At 35.0% G+C, this 25,775-nt stretch overlaps 1 protein-coding gene across 2 annotated transcripts in view; it reads left to right on the top strand.

The window, feature by feature from the left end:
• Positions 1-25,775, top strand: part of Zfyve9 (zinc finger FYVE-type containing 9) — a 101,175-nt gene that overhangs the window by 36,340 nt on the left and 39,060 nt on the right. Inside the window, exons 4-9 of one of the 2 annotated variants that reach the window (XM_010610316.2) lie at positions 5,188-5,287; positions 7,768-7,944; positions 9,500-9,669; positions 14,834-14,954; positions 16,514-16,636; positions 18,096-18,251. In XM_010610316.2, the coding sequence (XP_010608618.1) occupies positions 5,188-5,287; positions 7,768-7,944; positions 9,500-9,669; positions 14,834-14,954; positions 16,514-16,636; positions 18,096-18,251 (847 nt within the window). The remainder of the gene's footprint in view (positions 1-5,187; positions 5,288-7,767; positions 7,945-9,499; positions 9,670-14,833; positions 14,955-16,513; positions 16,637-18,095; positions 18,252-25,775) is intronic. The other variant, XM_010610317.2, reaches the window with a different exon arrangement.

A 25,775-nucleotide genomic window follows, 5' to 3' on the forward strand; every position in this document is an offset into this window, starting at 1 on the left:
TTTTTTTTTTTTTTTTTTGCTACTATTGTGAAAGTTTTTTTTTTTTCCTAATTTCTTGCTCAGAGAGTTTGTTATTTGTATAAAGGAATGCTATTGATTTTTGAGTGTTGAGTTTGTATCCTGCTATGCTGCTGAATTTGGTTATTAATTCTATGAGTCTTTTGTTGGAATATATGGGGTCTTCTATGTAGAATAGCATGTCATCAGCAAATAATGGTAATTTAACTTCTTTTTCTAGCTATCTTCCTTTCATTTCTTTCTCTTGTCTAATTGCTCTGGCTGTTTCCAGAACTATTTTGAACATTCCTGATTTTAGAGTGAAGGCTTTCAGTTTTTGACCATTTTAGTATGTTGTTGGCTCTTGCTTTGTCATAGAAGTCTTTTATCAGGTAGTGATAAAGACCTATTCTAATTCTCTGTAGGTTTTTTTGTTTTATTTTGGTATCAGGGATTGAACCCAGGACCTTGGGCTTGTGAGGCAGGCAGTGGCACCACTGAACTAAATCTCCGGCCTCTCTCTGTAGAGTGTTTTTTTTGGGGGGGTACTGGGGATTGAACTCTGGTCCTTGCGCCTGCAAGGCAGGCCACCGAACCACTGAGCTAAATCTCTGGCCCCACCTCTCTGTAGAATTTTTATAATGAATGAGTGTTGGACTTTGTCAAATGCTTTTTCTGTGTCTATTGAGATGATCATGTGGTTTTTGTCCTTAGTTCTATTAATGTGATGTATTACATTTATTGATTTTCATATGTGAATTATCCCTGCACCTTGGAATGAACCCTACTTAGTCATGGTGTGTAATCTTTTTAATGATTTGCTGCATTCTGCTTCCCAGTATCTTATTGAGGCCTTTTGCACCTGTGCACATTAGGGAGATTGACCTGTAGTTCTCTTTTGCTGTTGGATTCTTCTCTGATTTTGGTATTAGGGTAATGCTTGCTTCCAGGAATGCATTTGGGAGTATTTCTTCCTTTTCCACTTCATTAAAGAGTTTGAGGAGTAGTGGCATTAGATCTTCTCAAAGTTCTTATAGAATTCAGTAGTTAATCCAGGGGGACCTGGGCTTTTCTTTGTTGATAATTTTATTTTTTATTATATCTTCAATTTCATTGACTGATATTGAGTTATTTAGAAGTTTTATATCTTGATTCAGTGTTGGTAATTCATATATGTATCTGTGCATTTCTTCTAAGTTTTTCATCTTCTTGGAGTACAGGTTCTTTTTTTTTTTTTGGTACAGGGGCTTGAAGTTGGGATCTTACACTTGTGAGGTAGGTGGTGGAACCACTGAGCTAAATCCCCAGACCTGGAGTACAAGTTCTTAAGGTAGATAATTTTGATTTTCTGGAATTCTTCAGGATCCATTTTGATTTCACTCTGTTCATTCCTAATTTCATTGATTTGGGTCTTTCCTTTTTTTGATAAGTTTTTTGATAAGTTTGGGTTTGTCAATTTTATGTAACTTCTCAAAGAACCAACTCTTTAATTCATTGATTCTTTGTATTGTTTTCTTAGTCTCAATTGCATTAATTTCTTCTCTGATCTTTATAATTTCCTCCCTTGTGTGCACTTAGTATTTAACTTGCTCTTCTTTTTTTCTTTTTTTTTTTGTGGGGGTGGGTACTGGGGATCGAACTTGGGACTGCACTTGCAAGGAGCAGGTGACAGAACCACTGAGCTAAATCCCTGGCCCTGCTCTTCTTTTCTTTCCTTTCTTTCTGTCTTTCTTTCATTTTTGGTACTGGGGATCGAACTTCAGTCCTTGTACTTGCAAGGCAGGTGGTAGAACTACTGAATTAAATCCCTGGCCGTGCTCTTCTCTTTTTAAAAGCTTGAGGTTCAACACTAGGTTACTTATTTGAGCTCTCTCTGTTTTGGGAATTCTCTGATGTGGGAATTCACTGCTAGAAATATCCCTTGTAGAACTACTTTTGTTGCATCCTGTAAGTTCCAGTATATTGTAGTGGTGCTATTGTTTAATTATAGAAGCTAGTTTGTTCTTTAATTTCATCTGTGACCCATTGGTTGTTTAAGAGGGTATTTACGTAGTTTTTGTCGTTTCTTTTTCCTTTGAGTTCCAATTTCATTATCTGCAGGTTTTTATATAAACAATTTTTATCTCATTTGTTTAAATATCTAGAAACAGAACTACTTTATCACCACCCTCCCCCACTGAGTTACATATCCATCCCTTTTTTATTTTGAAACAGTCTTGCTAAATTGCCCAGGCTGGGCTCAAACTTGCAAGCCTCTTGCCTCAGCCTCTCAAAAAGTGCTGGAATTGCAGGTATGCACCACCATACTCCATACTTATATTTCTGCACCACCATACTTATATTGTTCTCTATAAGAAACCGTCAAACTGTCTTCCAAAGTGGTATTGCTGGATCATATATTAGTTCTGTGTTTATTTTTATTTTATTGGTACTGGGGATTGAACTTAGGACCTTGTGCTTGCGAGGCAAGTGGCAGAACCACTGAGCTAAATCCCCAGCCCTCTGTGTTTAATTTTTAAAAGAATTACTATTTTTCCTATAGCAAATGCACAGCTTTCTATTCTTAGAGGCATTATACAAGGTTTCCAGTTTTTCCACATCCTTGTCAACACTTTTTTCTGTTTACTTTTTTATAGTAGCCATACTTAATATGAGTGTGAAGTGGTGTACCTCATTGTGATTTTAATTTGCATTTCCCTCATGATTAATGATGTTGAGTATGTTTTCATGTGCTTATTGACCATTTATATATCTTCTTTGGAGAAACGTCTACTGAAGTCTTTTGCCAAAAGTGCTCTACTTTGTTGAGTCCTAGAGGTCTGTACTCAGTTTTTTGGAAGAGTTTGAGAAGGATTGATATTAGTTCTCTAAATGTTAGTAGAATTTACCAGTGAAACACTCTTTGTTGAGTGGTTTTGATTACTTATTAAATTGATTTATTACTTGTAGGTTTATTCACATTTTATATTCATTTTCCTGATTCATTCTTGATACGTTTTATATTTTTATAAATTTGTCCATTACTCTATGTTAAACCAGAATATAATTATTTGAAAAACACAGGTTAAGATCTTGAGTTCTAAATCAGTGCTTCCTGTGACAGAACAAATCAGAAATTGGTTATAGCTTGTCAATTAGCAAATTTAATTTCAAATGTGAAAATATGCAATTCTGTACCTGCCTGGCACAAGTTCCTGAGTTTGATCCCCAGTACCACCAAAAAAAAAAAAAAAAAAAAAAAAAAAAAAAGAGAGAGAGAGAGAGAAAGAAAGAAAAAAGAAAATGTATAATTCTCTATTTCTAAAATTAACTTTATTTTATGACTCTAAGCTTCTTTCTAGCTTAGAGAACTTGGAAGAAGGTACTTAGATGATATTTGAAATGTGGTAGAATATTTTTGATTGACACTGTGTCACTCCAGTCTCATTGGAAGGCCACAGGATTTCTCTCAGGTATCTTTTATAAGGATGATAATCCTGGTCATGAAGATCATGACCTAATCACTGTCACCAAAGGCTCCTCCACAGAATACCATAACTTTAGGGGTTAGGCATTTAAAATATGTAATTTGAAGGGACACAAACATTTAGACAGTAGCACTTGTCCATTACTTCACTATATTATAAATCAGTGTTTTCACAGAATTTTTGAGGTTAAATGAAGCAGGATATTCACTAGTGTTTATCTTGTTGCTGTAAACTTGAGCAAGTCATTTAACCATCTAAACTCAATTTCTTTCTATAGAAACTAAGAATACCCTATCTTCTCTTCTCCCTGCGTGTTGAGTTGTGTAGAGAATGAAAAGTCCATTGAAAACTTAGCAACCATAGTATCTAGGTGTTAATTTTACCAAGTAGGAGGGAAGATGATTATCTAATATTAACTTTGATGTGGCTATCACTCAGTTCAGCTTTGTGAGATATAGAATACCTCTTGGCCATAAAAGCTGTAGAAGTAGAATTTATTCTACTAAAAACAGTTTTCTTCCTCTATGAAGCTCTATGTGATAAAATACTAAAGAATCCTCAAGCAAATAAATATTAAATAAATCTTAACAGGAACCCAAGGAAATTATTATTGAATAGTGTGGAGGGGAGAAGGAAGTGTGATTCAGCTAAGCCCAGAAGGTAAAATTGAGGTTCTGAAAATTAGCATGTCCGATTTTGGTTGCCTGCTTTAATTTCCTGTATTTGGATCTGTTCTTATTTTTGTGATTGAGTTTTATGTTTTGATCCCTTCTTAGCCAACCAGTGAAAATAGCTGGTGTAGGTTATTATTCTACACATAAGGTTTGTAGAAAAACAAGTTAAAACTCAGAAATTCCAATCTTTGTTAATTTTATCCTGCTGTAGTTCCTTTCCAAACAGAAATAACACATGCAACTATCTTTAAAGGCCCGTGTTATGTGATTGTACATAGAAATTTGTCTCAGGGTCACTCAAGTGTTTTGATATGTTTTCCCTTGCTGTGTGAGTCAAGCCAAGATTTTTCTTTTCAGCAGAATTTATTGATTTCTTTATTGTTCACAGATTTGTAAATCTCACTCTTGCTTATGAATTGTGCAGCTTCCTTGAGAGCTGATTTGGAGGTTCTAGCAAGGGAGGACAGCTAATTGTATACCCTTGCCTGAGGAAATGTTTCTCTTCCTCTATCAGGGGTGGTCCTCCTCTTCAACCAAGAGAAAAGCTTTACAGCTCAGGGAGGGATGCACATGGAGCAGTAAGAGGGGCAGGGGACACCTGCTTAGCCAGCCAGATCACCAAAATCAACCCTGGTGTTCAATGAGGTGACAGATGCTGTAGCCAGATTTTCCTCACATCCTGATTGTGCAGCTTCCTAACTTCATCCCCTCACCCCCGGTACTGAGGACTGAACAGGGTCTCATATTTGCTAGGCAAGCACTGTACCACTGAGCTATGTCCCCATTCCATTAGAAAATATCTTACTTTGGAACAGATTCTTGCTAAATTGCTGAGACTAGCCTTGAACTTGGAATTCTCCTGTTTCAGCCTCCCAAGTAGCTGGGATTACAGATATGCACCTTCGCACCTGGTCTGAACTGCATTTACTTTTGAAGTTTTTAGTATTGTATTCTAACACAGCTCTTTTTCAATCAGCACTGGTTGGTATTGTTTTGCTTCCTTTGTGCTGTGGATACTAGTAAGTTTAGAATGTTCTTTTCCACCACAGGTCTTCTGTGCTTCTTGCTGTAGCCTGAAATGTAAACTGTTGTACATGGACAGAAAGGAAGCTAGAGTGTGTGTAATCTGCCATTCAGTGCTAATGAATGGTAAGTATTAAAACGTCATAATCATTCAAACAGAGCAAAAAATCCCTATGAAAAAGCTGCTTTTATAAGTTTTACCTCAAATATCATAACTTTTAAAATATTGAGCTTAATATCCATGTTTTGAGAGTGGCTTAGCATTTCTGAACTTTTGTGCCTAATTTAACAAAAAAATTCTAAATCCAGGTGAGTTTTGTGGGAGAAACAAAGTTCTTTGGAAATCTGGTGCTGTTCATGTGAAGTAACTTGAGAGGTGGTGATGGGGTGCTACTGACCACCTGGTGAAATATTAAAATTGGGCCAAAGTTTTCCTTTCCAGAGAAGCTGTCTCTTTCTAGGGAACACCTTAATAATTTAGAAAATGTTCCTTTTTTAAAAATCCTGGTATTGGAGATTGAATCCAGGGCCTTGTGCATGCTAGGTTACCACTGAGCTATATCCCTAACCCAGGATGCATTCTTGACAGCACTTTTTTAGCTTTCATTTTTATAAAAATAAATATTGTATCTAGGATCAAGTAGAAAACTGCACTTTTTACCTTTTATTTCTTTAGTTCTGTTTAGATTTGTTATGAGGGTAATGGTTTTGGATTTAGTTGCTATGTAGTGTAATAATATGGCCAGGGGAAGGTAAATAAAACTTACTCATTGTTCATCTTTTGTGGGACTGGAAATTAATTTCAAGGGCATTTAAGTAAACAAAAAAACACCAAAACTCCCTGAATATTCTTGTAAAGATATAGAATAAAATAGATCAGGATGTATATGGTATTTTCTCTTTAAATGTGTCTTTGTATACTTACCAAAACAATTACTAATAGACATCAGATGTCAAACCTAGACACCACTACTGCTGCCTGTGCCTGGATGGTATGCCTTTTCCAGGCTGAAGCTCACCTGCTCTGAGATCCCTCTTGCTCTGTCTGTCTGCATTGCTCATAGTGATGTTTTCTTGTTGCTGGCTTATTAACCTATTGCATGTCAGTTAATCTGATCTGTTCTAATCTCCTGTAATCCACCCAATTTCCTCCCATTTCTGAATTCTTATACTTTTGATCAAATGTGAATCATTTACTCGTAAGGGTCACTTTTTAGATGGTGGTTATTCCACGCAGGTGCTCAATTGACAATTTTTATTTTACTGCTTTTATTTTTGAACACATATCCACAGACAAGAGCATGCTGTTTAAGTACAATACCTAATACCTCTTTTATTTGATGAGGTCGTTCAACTTTTTAAACGTGGCATAGCTAAAGATGAAAGAAATGGCAGAGGATTCACATGGAATACTTTTTGTTAAGCCAAGGAGGCCCTTAACGGGATCCTAAGGTAATCTACTTCTGGTTTTTCCAGCATCTTTCCTCTTGCATGGCTTAGCCTAGTCTTTTTCTGAATATTTAATTTGATGCTTTTCAATGTTCCCTATCTCTTCTCCCTTTCTCCTTTTCTCTTCCTACCCACCCTTCTGCCAGTGCTTTCAAAAGAACACAACTTTTGTTACTAGTCTTATCTTGCAGTTTGGAGACTATAAATTTTCAAAATCTTGTAGATCATTCTTTGATGTTGAATGAGATTTTCAAGAAGTTGCTCAAAAACTTAGTCATTTCTATTCCTGGGTATATAGTATTACCTGAAACTCAAAAATAAAATTTGATACCATTCATTTCTATGGCACTTTTCATCCTTTTTACTTTTAAAGACAATAGTAGATATGTCAGTATTTAGTTAGTAAAACTTTAAAGTAAATAGAATCTTAATGTATTTGTGATCGTTCATACTGGTTGATCACATTTATATTGGCACATTTTCATGTTCAAATGGGTCCTATGCTTTTTGAGACACACTAAAGATGTGAAATGGTTGTTATTGCTGAATATTTTTCTGTAGGGTAATGGTTACATAAAGGTAGAATTCATAAAAATACTGAGATCTGTTCTCCTCAGCTTTAGGCTTCTGAAATCTTCAGATGAGTTTTTATCTCACCTAAGAGCCTCAAAGTCTAGGAATAAAACTAGAAATCATACAATAAAGTTATTATTTTTGCCCCAGATTTTGATAGACGTTCATAACATTCATTAACTATTTTTAAAAAACCAGAAAATTCCAAATGGCTATCCCAATTACAAATCCTTAAAGTTGATGTTGGTTTAGTCCCTTTAAATATATGATCTCCTTTCAAAAGGCCATGGGCCTTGTTTTTTAACTCAGACCAATCTCCTTGGTCTGTATCAGAAGTATGATGTAATTATTTTTAAAATTAATATCATGTAATTTTTACTTGCTCCAATCAAATAGCTTACTTAGCTAAATGGTCTCCTTTATTGAATAAAACCACTTGTCTCCTTAACACCTTCTCTAGCTGGAAGAGAGACATACTATGAGTACTAATGAGGAGGAGCTACATTATTTATCCAATATTGTGGAGGTCTTGATGTCCATATTTTGCAATCCATTCACATTGATTGTGTCTGTATTTGCTTTAGCTCAAGCCTGGGAGAACATGATGAGTGCCTCAAGCCAGAGCCCTAACCCTAACAATCCTGCTGAATACTGTTCTACTATCCCTCCCTTGCAGCAAGCTCAGGCCTCAGGAGCCCTGAGCTCTCCACCTCCCACTGTGATGGTACCTGTGGGAGTTTTAAAGCACCCTGGAACAGAAGGTAGGGGATCATGTGCTATTCTCTCTCTTTTTCCTCACCCAGTTCCTCTGAAAAGGTGCTGATGTGACTTTACAGCACAAGTCTTTAAAATACGGCAGATGAGTCCCTTTGGGTGGTTATTAAAGTGGAAGAACAAGGTGAGAAGTGTGTCAAGACTATATCTGGGCAAGTACAAAATAAAAATTTTGTTGCCTGATGTTCCAATTTGGAGGCATCTCTGAAAACATGCCAGTCTCCTTTCCAGTTTAAAAATTGAATAATTGCACTGCTTATCCTTGAAGCAACTTACAGAATTTGCAGTCAGCTTGTAAAATCTTAGCCCCATGCTTACCTTAATTTTCTTTGTAGGAATTTACTAAGTGATGACAATGAGAGTTCTTTCTGACCAGCCCATTCTACTGTTGCTTTACAGAATATCCATTGCCATTTTCTCTTCTGATTTTTAACCTATCCATTATAAAAATATTATCTTAGGAACATATACTTTAAAATCTAGGGCTTTAATTCTATCATATGACAGGTAGGAATTTATAGACTCAATTTATTTTAGAATACTACCTTTTAGATGAAAGGTGCTTTGCAAATTTCAGGGAATTATGAATGTTAAAAATAAAAACCATGCATATTCCCTTAAATGATCTTGTCAGAATTTTTCCTTTGATAACTAAAATCAGTCTTCTTTCATTAATTTTATGCCTTTTCATTAGTAGTAGTCCCTTCCCTTTGCTAAATGGCCCTCCTCCCTTTTTGAAGATCAAGGTTGTCTATTGAGATTATTGTACTCTTCCTTATTTTCCCCTCTTTTCAGATCATTCCTCAGTGATGCTCCTTGCATTTTTGTGAGTTCCATCTTTCTTTCTTAAAATCGTTATTCTCTTTTCTTCATTTGTCATTTTACTCTTTCCTAATCTCTGTCGGTTTTGACTGATATCCAAGACTGAGTTTAAAAAGATCATTTCATCAGACTTAATGTTCCAGCTTTCCCCTGTCCTTTTATTGAAATGCAGACTACTTTTGTACTGCCAGATCAGTCTTTTTCTTCTTCAGTTGTACTTTACCCAAAGGTCTGGTCTGTTTGCTGCCTAATTCTTACATATCGGTGCCAAATCTTCCTTTATTAATTAATAATTCTTCAACATTCTTCAGACCATCTCTTGTCCTTTAAAAATACCATATCACTTTTCCAGATATTTAATTTCCATGGAAACCTCATACTTTTAGGGGATGTGGATTTCTATTGCTAGACTTTTTTTTCCCCCACTATGAATTTATTTTGTAGGCACTTAAAACACTTTCCTGTATTCCTATCGCTGACGGAGGACAGTGTGTGGTTAAAAGTTCTTAACATTTTAAAGAAAAGTATTTTAGGTCTTTGCATTATAAGTTATGGAAATAAATTATACATTTAAGTATATTTTATTAAAATATTTCTAATTGTTAAGATGCTAGCTAATGATTTCCTTGTACATCTGGAATTGGTGACCTTCTCTTCTTTGATATTAGAAATCCTCTCAATGTCACATTGATGCCTGTTTTATTTTTCTGGCCCTTCAAGTGGTTCAGCCCAGAGAGCAGAGGAGAGTTTGGTTTGCTGATGGGATCTTGCCCAATGGAGAAGTTGCTGATGCAGCCAAATTAACAATGAATGGAACTTCCTCTACAGGAACCCTGGCTGTGTCACATGACCCAGTCAAGCCAGTAGCTACCAGTCCTCTACCAGCAGAGGTAAGAAAAACAAAATGGCAAACCTGAGTAGTTAGTTTATTAAACACTGTGCTGCCTTTTATTTTCTTTTGCTAAATTAAGTGACTTTTGGGTGGTGCCCTGTAGTTTTTGAATACAGTGTAGCATGGAGCAAGCGTTTAGAGATATTCATAAGAGTAAGTAAATGTGGCAGAATCATATGTTTTTGCTTGCTCTGTTTTTGGGAAATATTTTCAGGAGAAAGATTTTCATGGAGATTTTTCTCAGATGAACTCAGCTAGAGTTCAGGCTCTATAGCTAGAGGTCAGGGTGGAAGAAATTCTGGGCCCTTGTTATATTTGTTTCTAAACCATGTTCCCCAGGTTCTCTGGTGGCCTCTTGGGAGTGCATGGTGAGGAAGGGTAGGGCAGTAGAACAACGGCTAAGGAACTGCTATTCTTTTCCTTTCCCTTCAACCTAATCATCTCTACTATTTTTTGTTTGACCTGTTTGTTTCCATTTAAGATTTTAAAAAAAGGATTCAAAAGTTTGAATAAATTAATAAACTATTGATTTAATGAATAGAAATCTGATATAATTATCTAAAGAAACTAGCTCATTTTGTGCTGTCATTTTCATCTTTGTAGAAGTACCAGTCCTGATTTGGGGGTAATGAGATTCTCCCTTCTTTAGAGCCTACTTTGGCTTGGTTTGTTGTTGTTGTTGTTCATTTGTTTTGGTACTGGAGATCGAACTCAGGACCTTGCATTTGTGAGGCAGGCAGCAGTGCCAATGAGCTAAATCCCTGGCCCTTGGCTTGGTTTTTTTGAAACAGGGTCTTGCTATGTAGCTCAGGGTCTTTCTAAGTTGAACTCGCTATTGTAACCCGAAGCCTAGTTTTCTTTCATTTGGTTTGGCTTGGTTTGATTTTTTGAGACAACATCTTGCTATGAAGTTCAGGCTGGTATTGAACTCGATGATGTAGCCTGGGCTAGCCTCTAACTTGTAGCCTCTAACTAACTGCCTCAGCTACCCAAGTATTGGGATTACAGGTGTATGCCACCACACCCAGCATAGCCTAATATTGAGAAGAAGACAAACATGAATGTTATTTTTGGAGTCAGTGAGAGAACAGAGCTACCTAGAAGCAAAATTAGAAAGGATACACATAGGATCTTTTTATACAGTGAGTCTTTTTCTGTTTATTACTGGTTGCTCCCTTAAATTTAGTACTCAAGGTTATAAGGCCATAAGCTCCAATTAAATATATATGTCCATCTTTTTAATTTTAAATAAGAGGGTAAAAGTGGGGATAGTTTTCTTTTTAAAACTATTTTTTAGCCTGGCGTGGTGGCACATACCTCTAATTCCAGCATTCTGGGAGGCTGAGGTGGAAGGATCACAAATTGGAGCTAACCTGGGCAATTTAACTTATGGAGAATATGTCTCAAAATAAAAAAGAAAAGTCAGTGCTGTAACTCAGTGAAAAGGCCCTGGGTTCAATCCCTAGTACAAAAACAAAAACAAAAAAAAGGCTTTTTTAAAAGAAGAGTTTTAGGTTCATAGCAGAATGGAGAGGCAGAGAGAGATTTCTCAGTAACCTCCTATCCCCCCACACGCATAGATTTTCCATTATCAATATCATTTGCCAGAGTGGCACAGTTGTTACAATTGATGACCCTTCACTGACACATCATGATGTCTCAGAATCCATAATTTATGTCAGGATTGGATAAAGTTCTTACTCCTGAAGCTTTCGTAGAATTTTTGTTGCTAATTATTTATATGTTTGGTAATATTATTTGTGGACTTAAAAGTTCCATGTTAAGATTAGACTTATTGACATACTATATCTGTATGTTTTCTGTTGCTAATAGCACAGTGCCACAGACTGGGTAAGTGTTAATGAAAAGAGGTCCAATGGCAAGGGGCTGCTTCCAGTAAAGACCTGAGTCCTAAGGAGTGGAAGGCATTATGTGGCAAGAGACAGCATGCGTGTGTGCCTGCATGTTTGTGTCTGTCTTTGGTTATCTCTTCTTAAAAAGCCACCAGAATTTAATCATGGGGTCTCCACCCTAATGACTTTATCTAATCCTAATCACTTTCCAAAGGCCCCACTTCTCAGCACCGTAGAGTGTTCCTAACTTCTTAAATACCTCACATTGGGGATTCAATTTTAGCATAAAAAGCCTTGAACGGAACACTCAGACTACATCCAAACTATAGCACATAAAGAGCTGAATTTCCTGTTTAGAGAAGAGACATTATAGTCTAAGTTTGTTTTTACTTTGGTGCTACTTTTTGTCCCTACGGCTGCAGAGAGTGAGAGCCAAAGCTATGCTTTATCTTTCTATCTCCACCATGACTTTTTTAAAGAATATTTCTTCTTTTTTTTAATCCTTCACTTTTTAGTTGGAAAATGTTTTAAACACACAGAAAAGTTGGAAGAATAGTATAGTGAAACTATCTGTATTCACAAACTGTTACCATTTTATCATTTACTTTACCACTACAGATATAGACACACATATTTTCTTTCCTTTCTTCCCTCCCTTCTTCCCTCTCTTCCTTGTTTCCTGCTTCCTTTCCTTTCTCTTTTGCGCCTCCTCCTCTTCTTCTCCTCTCTCTTTCCCTCCCTCCTTCCCCTTCCTTTTCCCATTTGAAGATTAGTCTCACTTCACCACTTGGTACTTTATTATAATCTTTTTTTTCCTTTATTGTCTCTTAATAGCAAATCATTTTACCACAGTGATCATATGAGGAGGAAATTTAGCATCTAATTCTGTTGTTAATATATAATCCATATTCAGATTTCTCCATTGTTCTCTATAGCTTTCATTTAGGTGTGTGTTTGTATTCATGTGTGCACATGCACACAAATTTCCGATTAAATAAAATTTGTCTGTTTTTAAAAATCAGGATTCCATCAAGGATTACAGTTAAATTTAGGTGTCACGTTTCTTAGGTTTTCTTTAATCTTGAACAGTTTTTCTACTTTTTTTGGTCTTTTTTGAAGAATTTGGGTCATGTTTTACTTAATGTTCTAAATTAGTATTTATCTCATTTTTTCTTATGATTTTCTTAAGACAAACTTTTTGACAATAATGCTAAAGGACTGCTCCTTTTTTTTTAGTGAATCATATCAAGAAGTATCAGTTTGATAATCAGTTAAGATGTCTACTATGTTTCTCCATTGCGAGAGTACCTTTTTAATTAATAAGTAATATGAAGGGTCATATGAGACTGTGAATATCCTGCTCTCCAGTAATCCTTCAGCTAATGATTTTACTGTTCTTTGACAATTCTTGCCTGAACCAGATATAAATATGGACTTACATAATGATGATTTTTTTCTTTTATATGTCTTTATATGGTAGGTTCTTACACATAAATATTTAAAAATAAATTCTCAAGTAAATGAATGCTATAGGAAAACAAAAGGAACTAAACCAAGTAAATTATTCTATTTCTCTGCCTTTACATTGTTCACCTCTCTGTTTTAGTATTTATTTGGTAAATTGAAAAACAAACTATAAGGCCAGACTGGAATATATTTTTTTCTCATTTTGAAGGCTTAGTAGAATGCTTGGCACTTAATAGATGCTTAATAAATGGAGTAAATTACTTTTCACAGAAAGTATTAAAATAGATGCCAGGTGACCACTTCATTTGATATTAAAAGGTAGATTTATTTATTATTAAATAACAGATTGGAATCAATTATTTTATATCTTACACCAGGCCTTCAAGTCAATTAATAATGGTTTGTTGTTAAAAATTTCCAAATCTCTTTTTAATATCTGCCATATTGACCACACTAGAAAATTTTAGCAAAAATCCACTAAAATCTTATAGTCCTAAATTATAAATAGTATAGATCAAATATGACAAGACATGGACATATTTTTTTAAATTACCTTTAATATTTTTAGTGCTTTAAGGGCTTAAAGAGCATTAACTTTTAAGAGACAACTTGATACATGCAAAGACCACCAACACATCAGGAAAAGAGAAACTTGTATAAATCCTTTATACTAAATTTATTCAGACATCATGAGATTAATACAATACTTTTGGCTGCTACAATTACAAGACGTTCTCAAAATGGTGGCCATTAGCTTCTAGATGTTTATTAGTATGGTGAACTGCTGCTTGGGTAAACTTGGTCATTGAGATTGCTACACATGCATTTTTAATTTCTTTTCTAAAAGCCAGCAGGGTAATGGGTTTTCTGTGATATACAACATCTTCTAGGGTTCCCTTATACGAGGGTAACACCGTCTGTTGATGTGTATTTTCCATACACGTATTCATACACATATATAATTTATATTATCTAGAGCTATATGAAACTGCCTCCTAGCTGAAGAGACAAACCTTACCACTGCAAAAGGTTCACTTCATGCACTTTTTCTGTCAATACCTGCCCCTCCCCAGCCAGGTAACTATTACTCTGACTCTTGTTATCACAAATCAGTGGTAGTGAACTTATGGCATGCATGCCACAGCAGGCTGTTTGTATCATTGAAAGCTCTGAAAGGTTAGCTATCATTGCCATAGATTATCTTCACCTGTTCTTGAATTTCATATAAATGGAAATATATTATATAATATTTTGGGTTTAACTTTATAAACTCAGCCTAGTATTTACAAGATTTATCTCTGTTGTGTGCACCCCCCAAAAAAAATTTTTTTAAAACAGTCTTGCTATGTAGTTCAGGGTGGCCTTGAACTCACTATGTAGCCCAGTCTGGCCTCAAACTCTTTGTGATCCTCCTGTCTCAGATTCCCAAGTGCTGACTTCCAGGCATGTACCACCATACCTGGCAAAAAATTAATTTTTAAAATTACTAAATAGTATTCTACTGTATGGATATGCTGCAGTTTATTTGCTTCTCTCGTGATGGACATTAGGATTATTTGTAGTTTTTTATTATGAATAAAGCTGTAGGACTGTTTTAATTATCTTGAGCTGTCTTTCAAAAAGTGAATTTCAGATGATTGTGTCATGCTTGTAATCCCTACACTTGGAAGGAAACTCACTGAGTTCAAGGCCAGCCTGGGCTCCATAGTGAGACCCAGTCTCAAAAACAAAAACAAAAATATGACTTTCAGATTTTCACCTAAGTTACCATTTACAGTATTAACTATATTCTACCAAAGCTTGCACTCTATAATGCTTGCTTTGCTGATTTGCTTTTCCTAGGTGGATGTTGCCCTGTTCTCTGGGAATATAACTCAGGTTGGAAGTCCCGTTGGAAGTGCAATGAACCTTATTCCTGAAGATGGCCTTCCTCCCATTCTCATCTCCACTGGTGTAAAAGGAGGTATGTAGAGTTTGTACATTGAAGCATGGGTAATTAGATGTTGCCAAATGTTGCCAGATGTTGCTTTCTGATTAAAAGAAGGAAACAGAATTTGAATGATAACCCTCTGTCTCCTGTCCAACAAAAAAGAAACTATCATGTCATGGAAACAATTTTACTCGTTATTTTATGGCAGCTGGGCCAAGTATAATGGCACATGTTTGGAATCCCAGCACTTGGAAGCTGATGCAGGAGGATCACAGAGTATTTGAGGTCAGCCTGGGCTACACAGTGAGTTCTGGGCCAGCCTCAAATACATAGTGAGACCCTGTCTCCAAAAAACAAAAAATAGAACAGAACAAAACAAAACATACTATTTTATAGCAGATTATTTGTTTTTATTTTTGATGCCATTTCCTTTTGGGAGTGATATAATATCGATTATAATATAAATGTAATTTTTTAGAAGTTTTTTCTTTGTATTTCAGAGAACACAATACTGTGAAGAGTTGTTTGTGGTTTTAGAATTAGCTCACCCTGATACAGTCAGAGCATTAATTTTAGCTGTTTTGAAATAAGAACATACATTCAGAAAGATACATATAATAAATATAGTAAAGGCTTAAATATCAGTTTTACTGTTAAAAATGTTTTTAGTGTGTTAGGCCTTGGGTTTGATCTTCAGTGCTGCAAAAATTGTACATATATATAAAATGTATGCAATATGTATGTTTGTATGTATAAATATGTATGTATGTTTTGGGGGGAGTTCTGGTAAATGGTGCATTTATTATCCAGTCAAAAGAATTTTTAATTTTGGCAAAGTTTATTGTTGATAGATACAGGTCAGCACCCAGTTAGTTCGTTTTCAGGAGAAGGCTTATTAGTACTCTTTCTTCTTTGTCTTAGTCTTTTACCTAATCTTTTTAACCTCAGACTCTCTCACCTTTATTGTATCTATAAATCCTTTCATATTATTACCAGTTACCTTTTAAAACATAGGCATTATTATATATTTTTCTATTTTATGGGTTCATAGAAGAGTTATTTTATGAACCATGTACTTGTGATACTTCTGTATTCTGAGTGGTTTTTAAAGTCTAATTTTTTAATGGTCAGCAAATTTAGACAGTACAAAAGAGTACAGAATAAAAATGGAACCCTTTCTTCCAATTCCTTAACATTCTTTCCAGAGGAAACTATTAGGATATTATCACTTTTTTGTGTATGTTGGGTTATTTCGAATATTGGTCTTAAAGCACTTATTTATATGACATTCTTGTTATATGAGTTGGAATTTTTTGCCTAATAAAGGATTCATCTTTAGATTTGCCACAAACCACTTGGGGATAGGTCTATAGTAAACTTACTATCATCCAAACCTGGAAGATTCCTTTTTCAGAGTAAAAGAAGGCGCTATTCTCGTGATGCTGGAACAGGTACAAGCCAAGACCTCACTTCAGTATGTCTATAAGTCAAATGCTTGTCTTTTTCCTGTGAATAATTAGCTCCTTGTCCATTACATTTCTTTCTCATTTTGTCCCTTTATCAATCTATTGCAATGTTTTCTCTCCTTATAGACTATGCTGTGGAAGAGAAACCATCACAGATATCAGTAATGCAGCAATTGGAAGATGGTGGCCCTGACCCACTTGTATTTGTTTTAAATGCAAATTTGTTGTCAGTGGTTAAAATTGTAAATTGTAAGTTAGAAATTTTTTTGTTTTAATTAAAATTGAATTAAATTAGACTTATAGATAGTAAATGAACTTTTCAAATTTATTACATACATTTTTAAGTAGAGCTGTATCTTACTGAAACCTGGATCCTGATGAAGTTAATATATAAAATATGTCCCAGGGGACAACTGTGGGACTAACTGAAACTCTTGTCTTTAGTCACCAGGGTGAAATTGAAATAGGTGAGTTCTCCATGTAGTAAAATCACACAGATCTTGAACTGATCTGAGTTAAGTTCTTGAGAGGATGGAATGCTAAGTTACAGCTCACCTCCAGAATAACCGAAAGTGAATAAATTATTCAGGGGGCCAAACAATGAACATACTAGGTTTTTGTTATTTTTAATTGAGTTTATTGGTACATTTAGATATACAGTACAGTTACATTCATTATTGGGATCTTGTACCTTTACATGACAGGTCTTGGTTCTCATTTTTTCCCCTTGTCCCTGCCTTCCCTTCACCCCTCCTCCCCTCCCCATTTATAAACATTTTATTTCCATTTTTTCAGAACATACTAGGTTTTAATCCCAGAAACCTTAGTTATAGTGCAGAACCTTGAGAGTGAAGTTGATACTGTCTTATAGTTGAATTGGGCACTTCTTGTTTAGATACAAAAATAAAAATTTTCAAAATGAAAGAAATTTTATTAGTTTTTATATAAAGGTAGTATCCATAATTTTATTTGAATCCTTTTTTATTTCCTTTGAGGATTCCATTGTTTTAGGGTATGAATGATAAAAATTTCAAGAATTAAACACTATTTTTGACAATGTATGGCTTGCGCTTTTTGGATTTTTCATAGCCTACAAGTGAAGAAGTAGAAGTAAACAGTCTAGAGAAGTCCACTTTTTTATAACTTGTAACAGCCTAAAACAAGTAAAGTCAGTGTTGTTGATTACCTAGAATTTTCTCCCAGAAAGGACTACTTTAGTGCCTTTTAGTCATAGAATAAATTTAATAAATATCCATAAGATGTACTTCCTTTAGGTCACAACCTGAAGCCAAAGCTATAATGCTGGCTTTTATGTTATTTCTGTATTACATAAGTAATTATTTCCCTTAGTTAAGTGATTTTTTTTGTATGAAAGCAGAAGACTAACCTGTAATCTTTATGGTCTATTTTTTATTATTAATAGAATTGATTATTATAATAATTATGCCTTTTAATAATAGTTAAAAGTTTAAGTGTATTTCTTCTCACCATTATTTCTTTTATATTCCTTCTGATTGTTTTTTTAAGTGTTGAGAAAAGAGCTAGAGACATTAACGTGCTTTATTTTCTATAATAGTTCTTTGTTCCATTGAATTATACAGACTCAGTATGACCTGTTTTATTCTTTCTTGTAACATAGATTTGTATACATTTAAAAGTAAGGATTTTTAAAAATGTCTACGTTTTTCTATCTTTATTCCATCTTTAGATGTGAATAGGAAGTGCTGGTGTTTCACAACTAAGGGAATGCATGCAGTGGGTCAGTCTGAGATAGTCGTCCTTCTACAGTGTCTACCAGATGAGAAGTGTTTGCCGAAAGACATTTTTAATCACTTTGTGCAGCTTTATCGGGATGCTCTGGCAGGTAGGAATGCCTTATGACTTTACTTGTATCTCTGGTAGCCAGTAAAAAATTTTGAACTCATATATAAGATACTGCAATAGTATGAGATTTATAATTAGATCATTAAACTTCAATAGAAGTGACACAGTAGAAATTGCTATGGCTTCAGGAAATTATATATTTAATGCTTTTCCTGGTGTGGTTCTTTTTGTTTTATAAAGGTTGAAATCAAAGTTGTAAGTGAATCTGTTGACCTTCATGTAAGAATTTTTCCTTTGAGAGCTAGGAATTTAGCTCAGTGGTACCGCTTCCTGCCTCGCAAGCACAAGGTCCCAAGTTCAATCTCCGGTACCAAAAAAAAATTTTTTTTCCTTTGAGTTTGTATCTGGTGGAGGGAATATAATCATAACTTAGTCATAAACATAATCTTCAGTGCTTTATATAATTACAGTATAAACACTAGTATGAATATTTCAAAAACAATTCACATAGACAATTTTTTATGAGTTCATAATAAATTGTAGATATTAACTACAACTGTAAAAGTAAAGGAATAGCTGTTAGAAATTGGAGAATGCTAATGATACTAATGTGAAGAATACTAAAGTTCAGAAAGGAAGAAATGTATTTATAGTGTATTTTTTGATATGACAAACTACCCGATTTAGCAGAAAATGGTAAGCAGTGGTGTAATTGAATTAAATTCTCATTTATACTAATAGTAAATCATAGCTGGGCATGGTGGCACACCCCTGTAATCCTAGCACTCGGGAGGCTGAGGCAGGAGGATCGCTGTGAGTTCGAGACCAGCTTGGGCTACAAAGTGAGTTTCAGGTCAGTCTCAACTACATAGTGAGACCCTGTCTCAAAAAGCAAAACAAAAACAAAACAAGACTAACAGTAAATCATATCTATATTTAATAAATAGGGAATGAGTAGTTAAAGTGTGGGAACTTAACCAAATAAATGATAAAAAAGATTGTCTCAGAGGAAGAAGGTTTGGAGAGGTTAGTATGAATGATTAAAATACTATTTTCATGTATTATTTGATAATGTTTCATAAATATATTAAAAATGTAAATCATTCAGATGTTCTTAATATAGTAATTCCCCTTGTGAGATTCTATGCCAGAGACATTGTCTAAAATATAAAATGTAGGGGCAGCGATTTACCCCAGTGGCCCAGCGCCTGCCTGGCAGGTACAAGGTACTGAGTTTGATCCCTGGAAAAAAAAAATGTACGTTTGGATGTAATGTTTGTTATAGCCTAAATGTAACACAAAAATTTAGAAGCAACCTAAATATCCAGCTGAAGTTTAAAAAAAAATTTAACTATGTTATACTTATTAGATATGTGCATCCCTTTGGAACTTTTTTAGGCTTTTAAAATAATGTTTATGAAGACAATATATTATAGAAAATACTTTAGAAATAAGTACAAAAGCAGGACATAAAGTTGCATTTTAATGTGATTGTAGTTTATTCATAAAAGATAAGCCTTTATGTCTTAATCTCTGTGATGAATTAGTTGTACTTTTGTGTGATAATGATCACATTATACCTACGAAGTACATTTTGATATTTACTGTTGTCAGTTCCAAAATGTATAGGTTCATTTGAAGTCGTCTACATCCTTCACATGGATTTTAAGAGGGTAATGGGGACTAGGGCATGGGAGGCTCGTGAATGTCTTGCTCTGGAGCATGTCCTTAATTCTGTAGGCAGTAAAGAACAAGGGAGAGTATGAGTGATATAATCTAATTTGCATTTAGAAAGATGGCTATGGAAAGAGCCCCCAAAATAGATCAAATTCCATTTGGAATGGAATTCGGTGCTAATCAAGCAAATGTGGTGTATTTGTACATAAGAATGCTCCTCAACAATAAAACTGAGCAAACTATTAATATACACAACAACACCCATGTTACTCATGGACATTATGTGAGCTGAAGAAACGGGGCACAAAATGTATGTATTGGATGATTCCACTTACGAATCTCCTATCTGTGTTTTTGCGTTCTGGCCTTTAGTGATTCCACTTCCACTCCATTCCTTTTTGAGATCCACAAAAGTTTCCATAAATAAGTAAGAATATGGGATTTTGTCTGTTTGGCTTATTTCATAATGACCTTTAGTTTTAGCCATGTTGTTGCAAGTGAGATTTCATTTCTATGGCCGAATAATAGTCCATTGTGTATATGAACTACATTTTTACCATTCAGGCTTTGATGGGCACCTTGGTTGATTTCACCTCTTGGCTGTTGTGAATAGTGCTGCAAGAAATGTGGAGATACAGGTATCTCTTTGATATAGGGTTTTATTTACTTGGATGTACGCAATAGTAGAATTGCTGGGTCATATATTTCTGTATTTTAATTTTTTAAGGACTCTCCATACTGTTTTCCATAATGGCTGTACAAATTTACATTCCTACCAACAGTGAATGAGTTCTCTTTGAATCTTCACTGGTGCTTGTTATTTTTTGACTTGTTGATAATAGCCATTCTCAGAAGAGGCTTTCTCACTGTGGTTTTCATTTGCATTTCCATGATTAGTTTTTTAAAATTTTTTGCATATTTATTGACTATATGTATGTCTCCTTTTGAGAAAAGTTTATTGAAATCTCTAGCTAATTTTAGCTGGATTAGACTTTTTGTGTTAATTTTTCTGAGTTTCTAGTTATATATTTTTAAAAGGTTTCCGTGTGCACCAATAGAATCCATTTTAAACTATTAAAATGTGAAAATCCTATGACAATAATTATTTGAAAGTGATTGTAAGATAATAGTAATAGTCTAGGTCGGTATACAAGAGTTGCCAACAACGATGCTATCCACTTTAATTTTTACCAGTCTTGTGGGTATAAAATGGAATCTTTCCTTCCTCTTTGTCTGTGCATCTGTTTGTTCATTCTGTTCCTTTCTTTTCTTTCCTTCCTTCTTTCTCCTTTCCCTCCCTGTCTACATCCCTCCCTCCTTTCTTCTTTCATATCCCTGGCTTTCTTGCCCTATTTTATTTTATGTATTTTTGAGACAGGTCTCTATATTTTCATAATAATCCTGAATTCCTAGGGTTAAGTGATCCTCCTGCCTCAGCCTTGGAACAGCTGGGAGTGCAAGTGTGTGGCACCATGCCCTGTTCATATTATTGTTTTTATTGCTGTATTTCTAAGCCACAAGCTTAATGGCTTAAGACAACACAAATTTGCTATCTCCCAGTTTCCATGGATTAGGAGTCCAGGCATGGCATGTTCTTAGGGAGCTAAAAGTTATCTATCACCTGTGTTCCAGTTCACATTTGGAGCTGGAGGCCCCTTTTCCAAACTCATTTAGGTGTCTAACAGAACTCATTTTCTTGCTAGTTGTTGATTGGTGTCTACTCTTGACCATTAGAGGACACCTGCAGTTTCTTGCTTTTGTGATCTGTGGCTGGCTTACAACAAGGATGTTGGCATTCTTTCAAGCCAGCAGAAATTTGTCACTTTCCTTTAAATCTCTCTCTATGCCTCAATTTTTTTTAAATTTGGGAAGACTTCTTTATTGCCGTGATGTCATTTTTTTCTGTTTTTTAAAAATTAATTTTATTTGCACACTTGATATGCATAAAGATCATATTCGCTATAGGGAATTAGCACCTGTACATTATATGTTTTGATTCTTCTTTTTTTCCTCTTTCTGCTCCCCTCCCTTCAACCCCTCTTCCTCTCCTCCCTTTTTGGTTTTTGTTTTGTTTTGTTTTGTTTGTTTGTTTTTTGGTTTTTTTGAAACAGAGTCTCATCATGTAGTTGAGACTGACCTGGAACTCACTATGTAGTCCAGGCTGGTCTCAAACTCACAGCAATCCTCCTGCCTCTCCTCCTGCCTCAGCCTCCGGAGTGCTGGGATTACAGGCATGTGCCACCACGCCTGGCCTCTTCCTCTCCTTCTTTACAAAAGCTTTGTTTCCATTTCCCTTTCCTTTTCTTTTTCCCTTCCTTCCCTTTTCCCTCCTCCCTCTCTTGTTCCCTCTTCCCATTTAAACATTTCTTCCTGCTTCCTAATATCTATCATCCATTTTGGTACTTATTTGTGCTTTCAGTTTCTCATACAGGAGAAATGATAAGATGTTTAAATATGTGTTTCTGATTTATTTTACTTACAATTATGGTATCAGGGTGCATTTATTTACCTAAAAATGTCTCACTTATCTTTTTTTATGGCAGAGTAGTATTCCATTGTACATAAAAAACCATTTTTCTTTACACATTCATCTGTTGATGGGCATCTAGGCTGTTTCTAAGATTAAGCTATTACAAATTATGCTTCTACAAAAATAGGAGTGCATACATCACTGTGGTATGTTGCTTTTAACTCTCTTTGGGAAAAATAAGGGAATAACTGTGTCAAATGGAACTTCAAGTTTCAGATTTTGAAGAATCTCCATTCTGATTTCCATACCCGTTGCACCAGTTTACACTCCCATGAACAGTGAAGGGTTCCTTTTCCCCCACAGCCTTACCAGCATCTATTATTGGTTGATTTCTTGACAGTAGCCATTCTTTCTGGAGTAAGATGGAAGCTCATTGTTGTTTTGCTTTGTGTCTCTTGAATGACTGATGATGTTCAAAATTTTTTTCATATATTTATTGGCTATTTGTACTTATTCATCTGAGAAGTATTTGCTCATTTCAGATGCCCATTTTTGGTTGGGTCTTTAAACTTGTGGGAGGTCTCTTTTTTTTAGTTCTTTATACAGTCTAGTTAATTAGTCCTTTGTCTGAGGAGTAGCTGATAAAGTTTTTTCCCACTCTGTGGGTTCTCTCTTCATTCTGTTGGTCATTTCTTTTGCTGTGAAAAAGCTTTTTACTATGATGAGATCCCATTTGATTCCTTGTACTATTTCCTGTGGAATCAGGGTTTTGTTCATAAAGTCTTTGCCTATACCTATGTCTTCAAGAGTTTTGCCTATTCTGCCTTCAGCAGATTTAGTGTTTCTGCTTTAATATTTAGATATTTGATCATCTCAATTTTAGTTTAGTGCCTGGTGAAAGATATGGGTTTAGTTTTAATCTTTGGTATGTGGAGAGCCAGTTTTTCCAGCACTGTTTATTAAACAGGCTGTCTTTCTTCCAGTGAAGGTGTTTGGCCCTCTTGTCAAAGGTAAGGTAGCTGAATGTGCTTGGAGTTGTTTTTGTACCTCCTGTTCCATTGATCCTTGGGTATTGCCAGTACCATGCTATTTTTTGTCATGGAAGCTTTGTAGTATAATTTCAAGTTGGGAACTGTGATCCCTCTGTCTTGTCTTTGTTGCCCAGAAATGCCTTTGCTATTCTAGGTTTCTTCTGCTTCCAGTGAATTTTGGGATTGTTTTTCCTCTAGTTCTATGAGGTGTTATTGGTATCTTGATTGGGATTACATTCATTCTGTATAAGAGTTTTGGAAGTAAGGCCATTTTCACTATATTGTTTCTTCCTATCCAAGAATAAGGGCTATCTTTCCATTTTCTGATAACCTCTTTGATCTCCTTTTTCAGAGTACTATAGTTTTCAATGTAAAGCTCTTTTACTTTGTTAGATTTATTCCTAAGTGTTTCATTTTTGTACTGCACTGTGAAAGGTGTTAAGGTGTTGTTTTCCTAATTTCTCTCTCAGTGAGTTTGTTATTTGTGTACAGAAATGCTAATGGTTTTTGAGTGTTTATATCTTGCTTCACTATTGAATTTGGTTGTTAAATCTAGGAGTCTTTTGGTGGGAGTTTTCTGCCTACTACACAGTATTTCCATTTTTTCCCCCAAATATGACAAACCTTAGCACACTTTATTCATTTAATACCTTTATCAGTCTTAATTGTCTATATTTTATTTTACCTTTGTGAAAATTGTTTTTATTCATTTTCAGTTATTCACTCAAAATCAGTATAAAATCAACATCAATAATCAGTTTGATCAAAATCATTAATTATATTACCCATGATTTTTTTCTATACTTGTTGTTTTCAGTATCCTGTGTTTTCATTTGAACTTGCTTCTCTGTTTTTATTAATTCTCATAATGGTGGCCTACAGCCAATAAGTTCCTTTTGACTTTTTATGTCTGAATTATTTTTTTCTGTGGTGCTGAGGGTTCAACCCGGGGCATACAAGCAAGCCTTATACTTACTAGGCAAGTACTATACTACTGAGGTATATCCCCTGCCCCTGAATTTTTTTTTAAATTTTGGCAGTTGATTATAAATTAGTTGGTTATAAAATTCTAGGTCAACACAGTTACTTCTTCCTTTCTCCCTCCCTTTCTCCTTTCTCTCATTCCTTCATTTCTTCCTTTTACCTCACTTTAGCACGTACAGTACTTTCCGTATATCACTGTCTCATCTCCTAACATCTGTTGCAGTCTAATTGCTTCTGTTTTTTGTTATGTTTTATAATACTAGACCATGGCCTTGTGCATCCTAAGTATATACCACTCAGCCGCATGCTCAGCTAGTTTTAAAAAATAGGTAGTTCTGTATCTTTTTGGGTAAATTTTAGGATTTTCTTCTTTATCCTTGATTTTCTGCAAGTCTATTTCTAAAGTTTTCTAACTTTTTATTCAGGTTTATTGATGTATAATTTGTGTAAAGTAAAATTTACCTTTTAAAATATATAGATCGGTAAATCTAGACAAACATGCAATCATGTAACCACTAAATCAAGATATATGTACATACATATCCATCATCTCTAAACCTTGCCTTGTGCCCCTTCATATTCATCTGGGGCCTTCCCTTTCTTTCTCTGATAACAATTGATCTAATTTTTTCCCTGTGGTTTTATATTTTTTGGAAGGTCATATAAATGGAGCTACACTTACATGTTTGGTTTGTTTCATTTTAGCAATTGAGAATTCATCCATCTGATTACATGTATCAGTAGTTTGTTCCCTTTATTCCTGTGTAGTATTCCACAGTATAAATGGATATACAATAATATGTTTATTCGTTCACCTGCAGTATATGAAAAATATCAAATTTCAGTTCTTAGAGGTCCTTTTTAGCACTTTTTTGTATTTTGTTTTATTTTTCTAGTGGGTGTGTAGTGGTTTCTCATTGTGGTTTTAGTTTGCATTCCCTTGTGACTGATGATATTGAGCGTCTCTTTGTTTCCTTATTTGCCATCTCATATTGGTCACATCATTGTCTTTCATTGCTGTGTCAAAATAACTGACACAAACTACTTACAGTAAAAATAAGTTTATTTAGCTTACAATTTTGAATGCTCAAGAGCATGACATCTGCATTACTTCAGTTTTGGTGAGGGGCCCAGGACAGATGGGAAACAGCAATGGCAAGAGTATCAGAGTAGTGAGTTACTTTTGTCCTGAGAATATCCAGGAAGTAGAGAGAGCTACGTGGGCCCCTAAGGACCTCCACTAGGCCCCGCCTCTTAAAGGTGTCACAGTATTTGTTACTGCACCTGCTCTAGAAACCAGCCTTCCTACACAGTGACTGTTAGGAGACACCCAAACCATGGAACTATTTGTATCTCTCTTCTTCCCACGTAAAAATTACTTTTTTTTTTTTTTTTTTTTTTT

Source organism: Fukomys damarensis, unplaced genomic scaffold (genome assembly GCF_012274545.1).
Source record: "Fukomys damarensis isolate Sample0158 unplaced genomic scaffold, DMR_v1.0_HiC HiC_scaffold_23, whole genome shotgun sequence".
Taxonomy (NCBI): domain Eukaryota; kingdom Metazoa; phylum Chordata; class Mammalia; order Rodentia; family Bathyergidae; genus Fukomys; species Fukomys damarensis.